Consider the following 15,000-nt stretch of genomic DNA (forward strand, 5'->3'; position numbering starts at 1 on the left):
CTATAGTCTAGACTATAGTCTATAGTCTAGCCTATAGATCAGTCTATAGTCTAGACTATAGATACAGATCAGTCTATAGTCTAGACTATAGATACAGATCAGTCTATAGTCTAGACAATAGATACAGATCAGTCTATAGTCTAGACTATAGATACAGATCAGTCTATAGTCTAGACTATAGATCAGTCTATACTGTAGATCAGTCTACATTTTAGACTAAAGATCCGACTATAGTCTTGATTATAGATCAGTCTATAGTCTAAACTTTAGATTAGTCTAGACTATAGATCAGTATATAGTCATGACTATATAGTCTTTACGTTCGATCAATCATAGTCTAGACTGTAGATCAGTCTACATTTTAGACTAAAGATCAGTATATAGTCTATAGAACAGTCTATAGTCTAGACTATAGAATAGTCTATAGTCTAGACTATAGAACAGTCTATAGTCTAGACTATAGAACAGTCTATGGTCTAGACTATAGATCTGTCTATAGTCTAGACTATAGATCAGCCTATAATCCAGACTATAGTCATGACTATATAGTCTTTACAGTCTTTTATCATAACTACTGATCAGTCAATATTCATGACTATAGATCAATCTATAGTATTGATTATATATATATCAATATATATATAGTTCAGTTTTCAGTCTTGACAATAGAGTCTATAGGATAGACTATAGATTAGTCTATAGTAAAGACTATAGATCAGTCAGTTTAGACCATAGATCAGTCTATAGTCTAGACTATAAATTAGTCTAGAGTCTAGACTATAAATTAGTCTAAAGTCTAGATTTAAGATCAGTCTATAGTCTTAACTATTGATCAGTCTATAGTCTTGACTATATATCAGTCTATTGCCTTGACTATTGATCACTCTATAGTATAGAATATAGATCAGTATAAAGTTTTTACTATTGATCACTGTCTTGACTATTGCTCAGTCTACAATTATGACTATAGATCAGTCTATAGTCTAGACTATAAATCAGTATATAGTCTAGATTCTAGATCAGTCCATAGTCTTGACTATTGATCAGCGTATTGCCTTGACTATTGATCATTTTATAGTCTAGACTATAGATCAATCTATAGTCTTTACTATTCATCAGTCTACAATCATAACTATAAATCAGTATCTGTCTTGACAATAGATCAATCTATAGTCTTGACTATAGATCAGCTTACTGTCATGACAATAGTTATATCTATAAAATTGACTTTCTAATATTGTTTTTACTTTAATACATATTTAACCTTGATTAGAACAAAGTTTACGTTTTTTGTTGCAATTTTTCTATGTTCGAAAATTTTTCGAACTAAATTTCCATATTATGCAATTATTCACATTTAAGCTTAACTAGGTGAACATTTTACACTTTTTGCTGGTATTTTTGCAAGTTCGAAAACTTTCGAACTTATTATAATCGACTTTTTAATACTTTTTTGGGTATTTATCACTTTTAACATGAAATAAGATAAAATTTTATACATTTCAGGAAATTTTTTCATGTTCGAAAATTTTCGAACTTAATTTCGAAATTGTAAAAATTGACATTTTAATACTTTTTTGGATATTTATCACTTTTAATAGGAAATAACATAAAATTTTACACATTTCATGCAATTTTTCCATGTTCGAAAATTTTCGAACTTAATTTCGAAATTTATAAAAATTACTTTTTAGGCAGTTTTTGACTTTTGTTCATGCTTAAACCTTTTATTGATTTTGCTGTAATTTTTCCATGTTCGAAAATTTTCGAACTTAATTTCAAAATTTAAAAAATCGAGTTTTTAATAATTTTTTGGGCGTTTATCACTTTAAACAGGAAATAAGATACAATTTTATACATTTCAGGTAATTTTTTCATGTTCGAAAATTTTCGAACTTAATTTCGAAAATGCAAAAGTCGATTTTTTTTTTGTAAATTTTTTGTATTTTTGTACATTTAAGGTGAAAATTGGTAAAAAAAATTGTATTTTGAATTTTTCCAAAAATTTGGAGAATTTAAGAAAGTTTAGAAAAAAATTATGAAAAATTTTTCAGTGTCAGGAGAAATTTTTGAAAAATTTCTTTATGTTTAGAAATTTTAGGAAATTTATGAAGTTTTTGGTTAGAAATTATAAGTTTTCTAACTTTTGTTGTCCCTTTTTCTTTAAATTTTTTAAAACTAAAACTATTTTCTATTAAATATGTTACCAAATAAAAACCATAAACGTATTGTTTATTTTATTAATTTTTGTATTATTTTTTTAGTTTTTATGTTTTTTATACATATTTTAATAAAAAAAAATATTAAAAATAAAATACAAAATAACAAGATGAAAAAAGTAATGGATTTGGGTAGTTTAAGTTAAGTAGTAAATAAACAAAACAGTTTTAATAATATACCAAGTATTTATATATGTATATATAAAGTATGTATGTATATATGAATGTAGTATGTATGTTTAAATAAAAAACAAATACAACAAATAGGAAGTAAGTATATAGTTTATATATAAAAAAAAACAGAAAAGTAAGAGTTTATTATGTCATTGGGCTTTTTTTGTTTGTTTTTGTACAAATATTTTAATAATAATTCTTACTTAAAATTGTCATTTTTTAATAGTTTAACAGTTAGTTGCTACCCAAAATATGTATAACTATTTAATATTTTAGAAAAAAACTACTTGTGTATAAAAAAATTGTTATTCGATTTGAGAGACAAAAATGTTTCAGTTTTGAACTTTGCGTTGTTACAATTTCAAGGCAGATTAAGGTCTTAATAATTAGTTGTAGTTGTTTTTGTTTTTTATATATATTAAGTTATTTATCATAATAATAATAATGATAATAAATTGTGCAGTTTTCTATAAATTTCTGAGATTTTTTATCTTTTTTTTAAGTTTTTGTTTTAGTATCCAACAATCGCCAATAGGGCACGCTTGTAATCGCCAGAAGTATCGCCCTGCAAATAACGAAGGATTTGTTTTAATTAATTTCAATTTTAAAGGGAAATTTTTGCAAAGTTTTTTTTTAAATTTTTGTTTGTTTTTTTTTTTTTAAGAAATAGAGCACAAAATTAAAAAAAGGTTGTTCTCCTTTTAAAGTTTTAATAAATAACCGCACCGTTAGGAAGGAAGAAAATATTTAAATGTTTCTTAAACATTTTAAAAAGTTTTAAATCATTTCAAAAAAGCACATTAAAACAACATTGAAAAAAATTTTGTTAATGAAAAAAAAAAAAAAAAAATAATAAAAAAAGGGCTGAGACTAATAATTCAGAAAATATTTTGATAACATCTAGTTTTGTTCTTTTAAAATCTATTTTGACTCCTGTTTAGTCATAAAAATTTCACCTAATTAAGTTTAACTATGAATAAAAGCAAAAAACTACTTAAAAAGTAAATTTTTTAAATTTCGAAAATTTTAGAACTTGGAAAAATGGCCGCAAAAAGTAAGAAATGTTCAACTAATCAAGGTTAGTTGCTTATAAAACCAAAAATTGCTTAAAAAGTACATTTTTTAAATTTCGAATTTAAGTTCGAAAATTTTCGAACATGAAAAAATTTTATGAAATGTATAAAAATTTATCTTATTTCATGTCAAAAGTGATAAATACCCAAAAAAGTATTCAAAAGTCGTTTTTTTAAATTTCGAAATTAAGTTCGAAAATTTTCGAACTTGGAAAGATGGCCGCAAAAAGTAAACAATTTATACTTAGTCAAAGTTAAATGTTTAAAAAAGCAAAAACTTACATAAAAAGTAAATTTTTTCATTTTCGAAGTTAAGTTCGAATATTTTCAAACTTGAAAAAATTGCATGAAATGCATAAAATTTTATCTTATTTCATGTAAAAAGTGCTAACAAACCCAAAAAAGTATTTAAAAATCGATTTTTTTAATTTCGAAATTAAGTTCGAAAATTTTCGAACTTGGAAAAATGGCCGCAAAAAGTAAAAAATGTTCCATTAGTTAAGGTTAAATGTAAATAAATGCATAAAATGGCTAAAAAAATGTAAAATTATTTTGAAATTAAAATCAAAAATTTCGAACTTAATTTCGAAATTCAAAATTTTGATTTAAAATGAATTTCGAACTTAAAAGCATGTAATTCTTATTAATTTTATATGAAAAATTTTAATTTTTATCTTTTTTAAAACTATTTTTTTATGTTCGAAAAATTCGAATTAAATTTTGAAATTGCAAAAATGGCAAATTTTACCTATTTCTTATAAATTCCTACTTAAAATTATGTATTTTTAATAATTTTTAAATTTATTTAGAATTTTTAACATTTTTGGTATAAATTTTAGAAGTTCGAAAATTTCGAAATTGTAAAATATGCAAAATTTACATAATTTTAGTTCTAAAATCATTAAATTATTATTATTTTTATATGAATTAGTTATTTTCCCACTTTTTAAAACATTTTTCTATGTTCGAAAAATTCGAACTTAATTTCAAAAATGTTAAATTTACCCAATTTTATTAGTAAAAACACTTAATTTTTATTTGAAATTTTAAGCGGTTTTAGTTCCATTTTTCTATGTTCGAAAAATTCGAACTTAATTTCGAAATTGAAAAAAAAAAAATGGCAAATTTTCATTATTTCGAACATGAAATTATTAACTTATTTATATTTTTAAATAAATTAGAAGATTTTAGCCTATTTAAGGTCATTTTTCTATGTTCGAAAAATTCGAACTTAATTTCGAAATTGCAAAATATGCAAAATTTACAGAAATTTGTTCGTAAAATCATCAAATTATTATTACTTTCATATAAATTCGAAGTTTTAAACTGATTTATGATGTTTTTGTAATGTTCGAAAGATTCGAAGTTAATTTCGAAATTTCAAAATTAACAAATTTTTATAATTTTTAACATAAAATAATGAAAAGTTTATTAGTTTTACACAAATTAGAAGTTTTAAACAGATGTACGGTTTTTTGTATGTTCGAAAAATTCGAACTTAATTTCGAAATTTCGAAAAAGTGAATTTTTAGCTAATTTTTAGAATAACTTGAAATTTTTAGCATTTCTACAAGTTTTAGAGTAAATTTCATATGATATTTGAATTTTCGAAAAATTCGAACTTAATTTCGAAATTTCAAAATTCACAAATTTCTAAAATTTTTAATGTAAAATCATAAAATTGTTATTATTTTTATATGAATTCGAAGTTTTAAACTGATTTATTAAGTTTTTTGAATGTTCGAAAAATTCGAACTTAATTTCGAAATTTCCAAAAAGTTGATATTAGCTAAATTTTCAAATAAAATCGTTTTTTCAAGTATTTTTACAAGTTTTAGTATAAATTTCATATAATTTTTCTATGTTCGAAAAATTCGAACTTAATTTCGAAATTTCAAAAAAGTGAATATTTGACTGATTTTTAAAATTAATCAAAATATATAGCATTTGTACAAGTTATAGAGTAAGTTTCATCTGATTACTGAATGTTCGAAAAATTCATTCATCCTCAATAAAAAGCCCAACTACAGTTAAAATTTGTTAAAAAATTATTTTAAAAAAGACATGCAATTGATTTGTAACAGAAATTAAAGAAAGAAAAACATAAAACAGACCAAAAACAAAAAGACAGACAGACTGAGAACAAAATTAGTAAATTTTAAAGTGTAATGAATAAAGTAAACCAAACACCACAATACGTGAAAAAAAAAAGAAATTTAAAAAAAAAATTAAACTCACCTTAATCCAGGATTCCAAACTCTTGCCATATTTATTTTGGAATGCTTCTTTAATATCGCCCAAATCAATTTCCGAACGGCTGACAATGATACGAATTAAAGTCTTATCCTTAGTGCCCAAACCGTGCATAGAATCATACAAACGTTCGGCAAAATAGTCAACTTTTGACTTGCAGCACTTGACAATGGCTAAGAAGCCCTTCTCAACTGCGCCGCTGAATTCACGTTTGATGGCTTTTTCGATATCATGGCCAGCCAAGTTTTCGTATTCCAAAAAGATTTGGCGTAATTGTTGGTAGGAGCGGGTAACTAAAATGGAATTGAATACTGATTCTTCGGTGCCCCATTGACCTTCACCGGCATCGTATAAGGCTTGGGCATCGGCCACAGCAGCAGCTTCATCGACACCCTTTCAAATGGAACAATATTATAAAAACTTGTTTTAACTTATTGACTTCGTAGTATAACTTACTTGATTTTCATCACGGTTGCCTTGCACCAAAGATACACACAAACGCTTGAAATGTCCTGAGGTATCACCCTTCAAGTCTGATTCTAGGGATTTGCCAAAGCTTTGTTCATAGAACTGGGCAATGGTCTTAATACCAAAGTTCGATAAAGTGCAGAGAATTTCAATGATGGCTTCTTCATCGGTACCCAAACCGGCTACAGCATCGTGTAATTCTTGGGCATAGAATTGTGGCAGGGGAGTCATGAGGGCAATGATAACATCTTCGAATTTACCACCCAATTCGGATTTCAAATCGGAGATTAAATCTTTGCCGAAAGAGGTTTTGAAGGCTTCGGCGATTTCCAAGCGTTGAACAATGCCGCGACGGGCCAAAATTTCAATAATGGCCTTTTCATCGGTGCCAAAGCCCTTCATGGCTTTGCGCAAAATGCTGGCATCTTCGACGGGATCAAAGGGATCAGCAGGGTAGACAGTGGGAGTGCACTAGAGTGAAAAAATTTTATATATAATTTCTAAACATTCCACTAGAAAAACTATTTTTAAAATCTTATTAATTACTTTTATGATTCACTTAACCAAACCCTCAATAATAATTACAATTATGTACTTGAAATATTAATGATTTAATACTCTTTAACACCACTTTAAAATTAATACTAGGAAACACTAATAAAATTTTAAAAATTCCAACCGCACATCTACATGACAAACATGAATCATTTTCTACATTAGTAAAATATTTTTCGCTCTCTCTTTTTTTTTTTTCTTCTCTAAATGAACAATTTGTTTAAAAATATCGTTTATTAATAAAGTAAACCTTTTGTTTATTATTCATATAATATTATCTACTTTCATATTTGTTTATTTCAATTAATATGTATGTAGAAAAATTAATATGTGTCTCTGCCACAAAGATAAGATGGTTTTAGTGATAAAATTTTGTACAAAAATTTACTGCCTCTGGAAGGTAATTAAAATCTCATAAAGACAAAACCTGCTGTTGTACATACTTGAAAATTATTGGAATTTTCAAATTAATTATTAATGCGTAGATTGTAATCGTTTTAATTTTATTTTAATAAGGGCCACTTCAATTATATTTATATCTTAAAATTTATGGAAAAAGTTTGAACTTTTTGAAAAGGTTAATCGAAACTTGAACTGAACAAAACTAATCTAGAACTGAACAAAAACTAAAACTAGAACTGAAATAGAACTGAACTAGAACTGAACTAGAACTGAACTAGAACTGAACTAGAACTGAACTAGAACTGAACTAGAACTGAACTGAACTAGAACTGAACTAGAACTGAACTAGAACTGAACTAGAACTGAACTAGAACTGAACTAGAACTGAACTAGAACTGAACTAGAACTGAACTAGAACTGAACTAGAACTGAACTAGAACTGAACTAGAACTGAACTAGAAACTGAACTAGAACTGAACTAGAACTGAACTAGAACTGAACTAGAACTGAACTAGAACTGAACTAGAACTGAACTAGAACTGAACTAGAACTGAACTAGAACTGAACTAGAACTGAACTAGAACTGAACTAGAACTGAACTAGAACTGAACTAGAACTGAACTAGAACTGAACTAGAACTGAACTAGAACTGAACTAGAACTGAACTAGAACTGAACTAGAACTGAACTAGAACTGAACTAGAACTGAACTAGAACTGAACTAGAACTGAACTAGAACTGAACTAGAACTGAACTAGAACTGAACTAGAACTGAACTAGAACTGAACTAGAACTGAACTAGAACTGAACTAGAACTGAACTAGAACTGAACTGAACTAGAACTGAACTAGAACTGAACTAGAACTGAACTTGAACTAGAACTGAACTTGAACTAGAACTGAACTTGAACTAGAACTGAACTTGAATGAACTTGAACTAGAACTGAACTTAGAACTACTGAACTAGAACTGAACTAGAACTGAACTAGAACTGAACTAGAACTGAACTAGAACTGAACTAGAACTGAACTAGAACTGAACTAGAACTGAACTAGAACTGAACTAGAACTGAACTAGAACTGAACTAGAACTGAACTAGAACTGAACTAGAACTGAACTAGAACTGAACTAGAACTGAACTAGAACTGAACTAGAACTGAACTAGAACTGAACTAGAACTGAACTAGAACTGAACTAGAACTGAACTAGAACTGAACTAGAACTGAACTAGAACTGAACTAGAACTGAACTAGAACTGAACTAGAACTGAACTAGAACTGAACTAGAACTGAAACTAGAACTGAACTAGAACTGAACTAGAACTGAACTAGAACTGAACTAGACTGAACTAGAACTGAACTAGAACTGAACTAGAACTAGAACTGAACTAGAACTGAACTAGAACTGAACTAGAACTGAACTAGAACTGAACTAGAACTGAACTAGAACTGAACTAGAACTGAACTAGAACTGAACTAGAACTGAACTAGAACTGAACTAGAACTGAACTGAACTGAGAAAGCTGAACTAGAAGAACTGAACTAGAACTGAACTAGAACTGAACTAGAACTGAACTAGAACTGAACTAGAACTGAACTAGAACTGAACTAGAACTGAACTAGAACTGAACTAGAACTGAACTAGAACTGAACTAGAACTGAACTAGAACTGAACTAGAACTGAACTAGAACTGAACTAGAACTGAACTAGAACTGAACTAGAACTGAATTAGAACTGAACTAGAACTGTACTAGAACTGAGTTACTTTAACTTCTAGTTTAACTAGGCTTCTTACATTTGATATCTTATTAATAAATCTAATTAAATTTAATTTTTTATAGTTACCTTGAATGGATAGTATTCAGCTGAGCTCATTTTGTTTGGTTTTTTTTTGGAGGGAGTTGGTTTTTTGGTTTAAATTAAAAAAATTAACTGTAAAGATATAAGAAAAAAATATGAGATTTATTAAAGCATAACAAGTAAATTGAAGATACTTAAATATATTTTAGCAATTACCAAATACTTAAATAATAAAATCTTATATGTAAGAAGAAAAAAAATGTGAGAAACAATTTTTAAACAAAGTGCCCACATACAGAGTACAATTACATAAAAAAAAATCTTCCTCTCTTGAAGTGTTCTTTTATGTATTATTAAATTACATCATAGTTTTTTTTTTTTTTTATTAGGAGAAAAAAATTCAAGAAAAAAAGCCTTGAAATTTAACCCTCATTCAATTCAAACATTGCTTTAAGTAAAATAAATTTTTTACGTTAATTTTTAAGGTTTGTTCATGTTTCTGTTTCTATTAAAACAAAAAACAACTAATACTGTCATCAATATTGCCAACTACTAAGTTTTGTTTTAGATTTTAAGGCGCCTATATGGTTATAAACATATTATGTTTATTAAGTTGGTAGGGGGCCAAAAAGCCATTAAGATCTTTGATTGTAGACATGAATGTTTGTTTTTTTATATTTGATAGGTCATTTAGAGTAGGAGGAGAAGAAGAAAGTTGTTTACCATAACTTTACATAGAATTTAGGTTAAACCTATTACTGTCTTCTGTTGCCCAGTGGTCATAATACCCCAATAATCCCTGTTGTATTCCTTATTACAATTAAACGCTTTTACAATAACATAAAATTGTGCTGATACCATTAAGTAAAGATGATATAAGAGATTTTAATCCATTTAGGGTATCAATTCTGAAACCAAGAAGCTGCTGAAAGTTGTGCTCCCCTTAGTTGTGCTATTCTGCCATTTCTTTTGAATTTCTATAATCTTTGGTATTGATTTATAGATTTCTCTTATACGCCATATATTTTTCTAAAACAAATGCTAATCAAATTTGTTTGTCAGTGTTGGCTTCAGCTAAACAAACAAAATATATTTGCATGATGTCATCATGTAAGAAAATATGATGTTTTCTACTCTTCTATATAGTTTTATATATAAAAATAAAAACAAACAAAACTACACAATCTCTTAGTTAAAACAAAAAGTACCTTTCAAATTTATATATAAAATATATGTACATATAGACAAAATGATTTCTACCACAATCACTCCCACTAGTCGGTAGTAAAAAGTAGTAATAAAATGCCCTTTCAAAATTTTATGTATTTTCTAGAGATTTTTACTAGCACGCACAATTTTCTCCCCACATTTATACATACTATCAGCTCTCTAGCAACAGTCTGTCTGTCTATTGGCCCCTGTATGTAAATATTTAGATGATGATATTACCAAAAACTGTTGGTGGTTTAAAGTACTCATATGTCTGCATTATATGTCTGCACTTTTACTTATATATGTACATCCGCATGTCTGTATATATGTATAAACAAAACTTTCACTTTTATATTCAACACATTCACTTGAGTTTAATTTGAACATATTGTTAATACTCGATATTTTATCTATATAGAAATGAGTTTAGGTACCAAACGAGAGTATAACATATATAGAGCACCAAGCACCTTGAACTTGTGTATCTTTTGGTATATACATTCATTCGTGCATATACGTTTTGTATGTACTTTCTAAATTAAAATATAGAGAGCAGAGAAATGCAAAATTAAATGAATATTAAAAGAAGACAGACGAGTATCGTTTAGCTTTCGAAATATATATTTCAGTTGTTTGATGGCACAATTAAAACCTTACATGTGACAGGCTAAACAGAACTGGAACAGAACTAGAACAGAACTAGAATTGAACTAGAAAATAACTAGAACAGAACTAGAAGAGAGCCAGAAGTAAATTTTAACTGAAGTAGAAGAGAACCAGAAGAGATTTAGAACTAAACCAGAACTGAACTATAATTGAACTAGAACTGAACTAGAACTGAACTAGAACGGAACTAGAACGGATCTAGAACTGAAATAGAACTGAACTAGAACTGAACTAGAACTGAACTAGAACTGAACTAGAACTGAACTAGAACTGAACTAGAACTGAACTAGAACTGAACTAGAACTGAACTAGAACTGAACTAGAACTGAACTAGAACTGAACTAGAACTGAACTAGAACTGAACTAGAACTGAACTAGAACTGAACTAGAACTGAACTAGAACTGAACTAGAACTGAACTGAACAGAAACTGAACTAGAACTGAACTAGAACTGAACTAGAACTGAACTAGAACTGAACTAGAACTGAACTAGAACAGAACTAGAACTGAACTAGAACTGAACTAGAACTGAACTAGAACTGAACTAGAACTGAACTAGAACTGAACTAGAACTGAACTAGAACTGAACTAGAACTGAACTAGAACTGAACTAGAACTGAACTAGAACTGAACTAGAACTGAACTAGAACTGAACTAGAACTGAACTAGAACTGAACTAGAACTGAACTAGAACTGAACTAGAACTCGAACTGAACTAGAACTGAACTAGAACTGAACTAGAACTGAACTAGAACTGAACTAGAACTGAACTAGAACTGAACTAGAACTGAACTAGAACTGAACTAGAACTGAACTAGAACTGAACTAGAACTGAACTAGAACTGAACTAGAACTGAACTAGAACTGAACTAGAACTGAACTAGAACTGAACTAGGACTGAACTAGAACTGAACTAGAACTGAACTAGAACTGAACTAGAACTGAACTAGAACTGAACTAGAACTGAACTAGAACTGAACTAGAGCTGAACTGGAGCTGAATTTAAACAGTTTGTATAAGATTAGTTCGTTATGAATACATTTAATTTTTAAAATTTTTATCATCATAAGATTACTTCTTTAAATTTGGGTTTTCTTTACCATTTATAAAAGCCACAACTCCATGAATATCATAAATTGTTCTTTATAAAATTGCGTGTTTTTGAAATAAAAATATATAGATATTTTTATACTAAAATAACTACAAACCAGTTTCACTCGAAATAAATAAAATTCACATAAAATAAAAAAAAACCACACAATATTTTAAAAATAATTGTTTTGTATAATCAGTCAAATATCATTTGTAGGGAGAAAATTACACACTCATTTCATTAGATAAATAAAAAAATTGTAGAAAATAAATTCATGTTTAATTAAAAAAAATAAACAAACAAACAAAAAAATTGAACACGAAGTGATAAGGTAATTTGAAAACAAAGTAAAAAATGGAATAGCTACAGATATACAAACATATATTATAAGGATGTACAATAAATATTTTTGCAATTTTTCATTATTTAATAGTTTTCTTAATAATTCAAAACAATCTGCTAAAATTTGTAAATTTTCAATAGACTGTAACGTAAAATCACTGCCTGTTATGTTAATTATTTATGACATAAATTAGTTGGTGTTTTTTCTTCACCCCAAAATTTCCAGTATATTCTAAAGTATGTATTCACATAAAACTCGTGATTATTATTTATATTAAAAATAAGTAAAAATTTTATCTAAGACAAAATAAACATACAAAACAGACAAGTTAAATATCTTTTTTTTTAAACCAAAATTAATGCCTAACATGAAATTCATACTAAAACCTGTATGAGTCATCATTTATTCATATGTTTTGTTTATTTAACATTCGAAAAAAAAAAACAAACGAAAATGATTAACAGATAGATACAAAGAAATATTTCTGTATTTTAAATTATAAACATTTACTAATTGCAGTTAAACAAATTAATAAACAATTCTATTCAGAGTTATTTTATGTAATTTTCTCCTCATGTAAATATGTATAAAATCTAATTATTTAGATCAAAGTATAAACAATTTAATTGTTTCAAAACAATCTAATTATTTAGATCAAAGTATAAACATTTTATTTGTTTCAATAAGAGTATTTTCCACTTTACAACGTGCATTTCTTTAATAAAAGTTCAAATATAATATTTGAATACGTGAACTAGCATTGAGCTAGAACTGAACTAGAACTGAACTAGAACTGAACTAGAACTGAACTAGAACTGAACTAGAACTGAACTAGAACTGAACTATAACTGAACTAGAACTGAACTAGAACTGAACTAGAACTGAACTAGAACTGAACTAGAACTGAACTAGAACTGAACTAGAACTGAACCAGACTGAACTAGAACTGAACTAGAACTGAACTAGAACTGAACTAGAACTGAACTAGAACTGAACTAGAACTGAACTAGAACTGAACTAGAACTGAACTAGAACTGAACTAGAACTGAACTAGAACTGAACTAGAACTGAACTAGAACTGAACTAGAACTGAACTAGAACTGAACTAGAAGAACTAGAAAAAACTAGAACGAACTGAACAAAACTAGAACTAGAACTGAACTAAACTGAACTAGAACTGAACTAGAAACTGAACTAGAACTGAAACTAGAACTGAACTAGAACTGAACTAGAACTGAACTAGAACTGAACTAGAACTGAACTAGAAACTGAACTAGAACTGAACTAGAACTGAACTAGAACTGAACTAGAACTGAACTAGAACTGAACTAGAACTGAACTAGAACTGAACTAGAACTGAACTAGAACTGAACTAGAACTGAACTAGAACTGAACTAGAACTGAACTAGAACTGAACTAGAACTGAACTAGAACTGAACTAGAACTGAACTAGAACTGAACTAGAACTGAAACTAGAACTGAACTAGAACTGAACTAGAACTGAACTAGAACTGAACTAGAACTGAACTAGAACTGAACTAGAACTGAACTAGAACTGAACTAGAACTGAACTAGAACTGAACTAGAACTGAACTAGAACTGAACTAGAACTGAACTAGAACTGAACTAGAAACTGAAACTAGAACTGAACTAGCACTGAACTAGAACTGAACTAGAACTGAACTAGAACTGAACTAGAACTGAACTAGAACTGAACTAGAACTGAACTAGAACTGAACTAGAACTAGAACTGAACTAGAACTGAACTAGAACTGAACTAGAACTGAACTAGAACTGAACTACAACTGAACTAGAACTGAACAAGAAATGATCCAGAACTGAACTGGATTAAAAGTCAACCATAGTTCAGTTCTATACTGAACTATAATAAAGAAATTAAATTTTTAAAATTCGTATTAACAAATTGAAATTTGAAAATTTTGAATTTAAACATAAAAAGATTCAAATTCATAATTGAAATAAATAAATCCAAAAATTTAAAATTGATTTTATTTGTAAAAATCAATAAAATTCCCTTAGAATAGAAAAGAAAAAATATGATTCATTTCGAATCTCTACCACTCTTCTGTAAATAAAGAATTCAAATCGAGAATTCGAATAGAAAAATATAAAAATATTTACAAAACTAATAAAAATACTCTTTAGAGATTCTCAAAATTTAAATAATTTTTTTAACTCTACAAAAGTTTGCACTTGATGGGCGTTGTAGTTTAAAGAATGCAGTCGGTAATTTTTCTTGAATTAGGTCACTAGCAAGTACACTACAACAAACATTAAAAAAGCTTTTTTAAAGCTAAGATTTCAATAATAAAATAAAACTTTCTAAAGCAAAAACACTAAACGTTAAAGTATTTGAATTTCTAAAGAATTTTTTTTTATAATTTTTTTTTTTTATAATTTTTATGGGAATTTAGATAAAAACAAGTTGGTGGAATAGGTATACAAATTTAGTGAGACTTTGTTTGTGTGTGGGTAAAAAACAAGCCACGAATGTTTTTTTGTTTTTGGCTGCTGTTAGGCTGAGTGTATTTTGAATTTATGTACTGGGAGTACATGAAAAATGATGATGTCATCTAAATAAAATTGAATAAAAGAAATTTCCATAAAATTGTTTAAGAAAAAAAGAAAATTTAAATCTTTTAACTAAAAGATTTTTAAAAATTGTTAAGAATTTTTTCTTAAATTTTCTATTTAATTAAACTTTTATTTATAAAAAGTGTCGC

General features: G+C 27.6%; 1 protein-coding gene across 3 annotated transcripts in view; it reads right to left on the reverse strand.

Moving 5' to 3' along the window:
- Window positions 1-2,798: 2,798 nt before the first annotated feature.
- Window positions 2,799-15,000, reverse strand: part of LOC119612737 (annexin B9) — a 19,609-nt gene continuing 7,407 nt past the window's right edge. For 2 of the 3 annotated variants that reach the window (XM_037968591.1, XM_037968590.1), the window contains exons 2-5: window positions 8,988-9,074; window positions 6,176-6,658; window positions 5,705-6,112; window positions 2,799-2,958 (exon numbers count right to left, since the gene is read on the reverse strand). In XM_037968591.1, coding sequence (XP_037824519.1) covers window positions 2,905-2,958; window positions 5,705-6,112; window positions 6,176-6,658; window positions 8,988-9,017 — 975 coding nt within the window. In that variant the 5' untranslated portion in view covers window positions 9,018-9,074 and the 3' untranslated portion in view covers window positions 2,799-2,904. Of the gene's footprint in view, window positions 2,959-5,704; window positions 6,113-6,175; window positions 6,659-8,987; window positions 9,075-15,000 lie in introns of those variants that run through there. The other variant, XR_005232168.1, reaches the window with a different exon arrangement.

This window comes from Lucilia sericata, unplaced genomic scaffold (genome assembly GCF_015586225.1).
Source record: "Lucilia sericata isolate MDLA Ls3-8-SP2 unplaced genomic scaffold, ASM1558622v1 Contig001817F_arrow, whole genome shotgun sequence".
NCBI classification, from domain to species: domain Eukaryota; kingdom Metazoa; phylum Arthropoda; class Insecta; order Diptera; family Calliphoridae; genus Lucilia; species Lucilia sericata.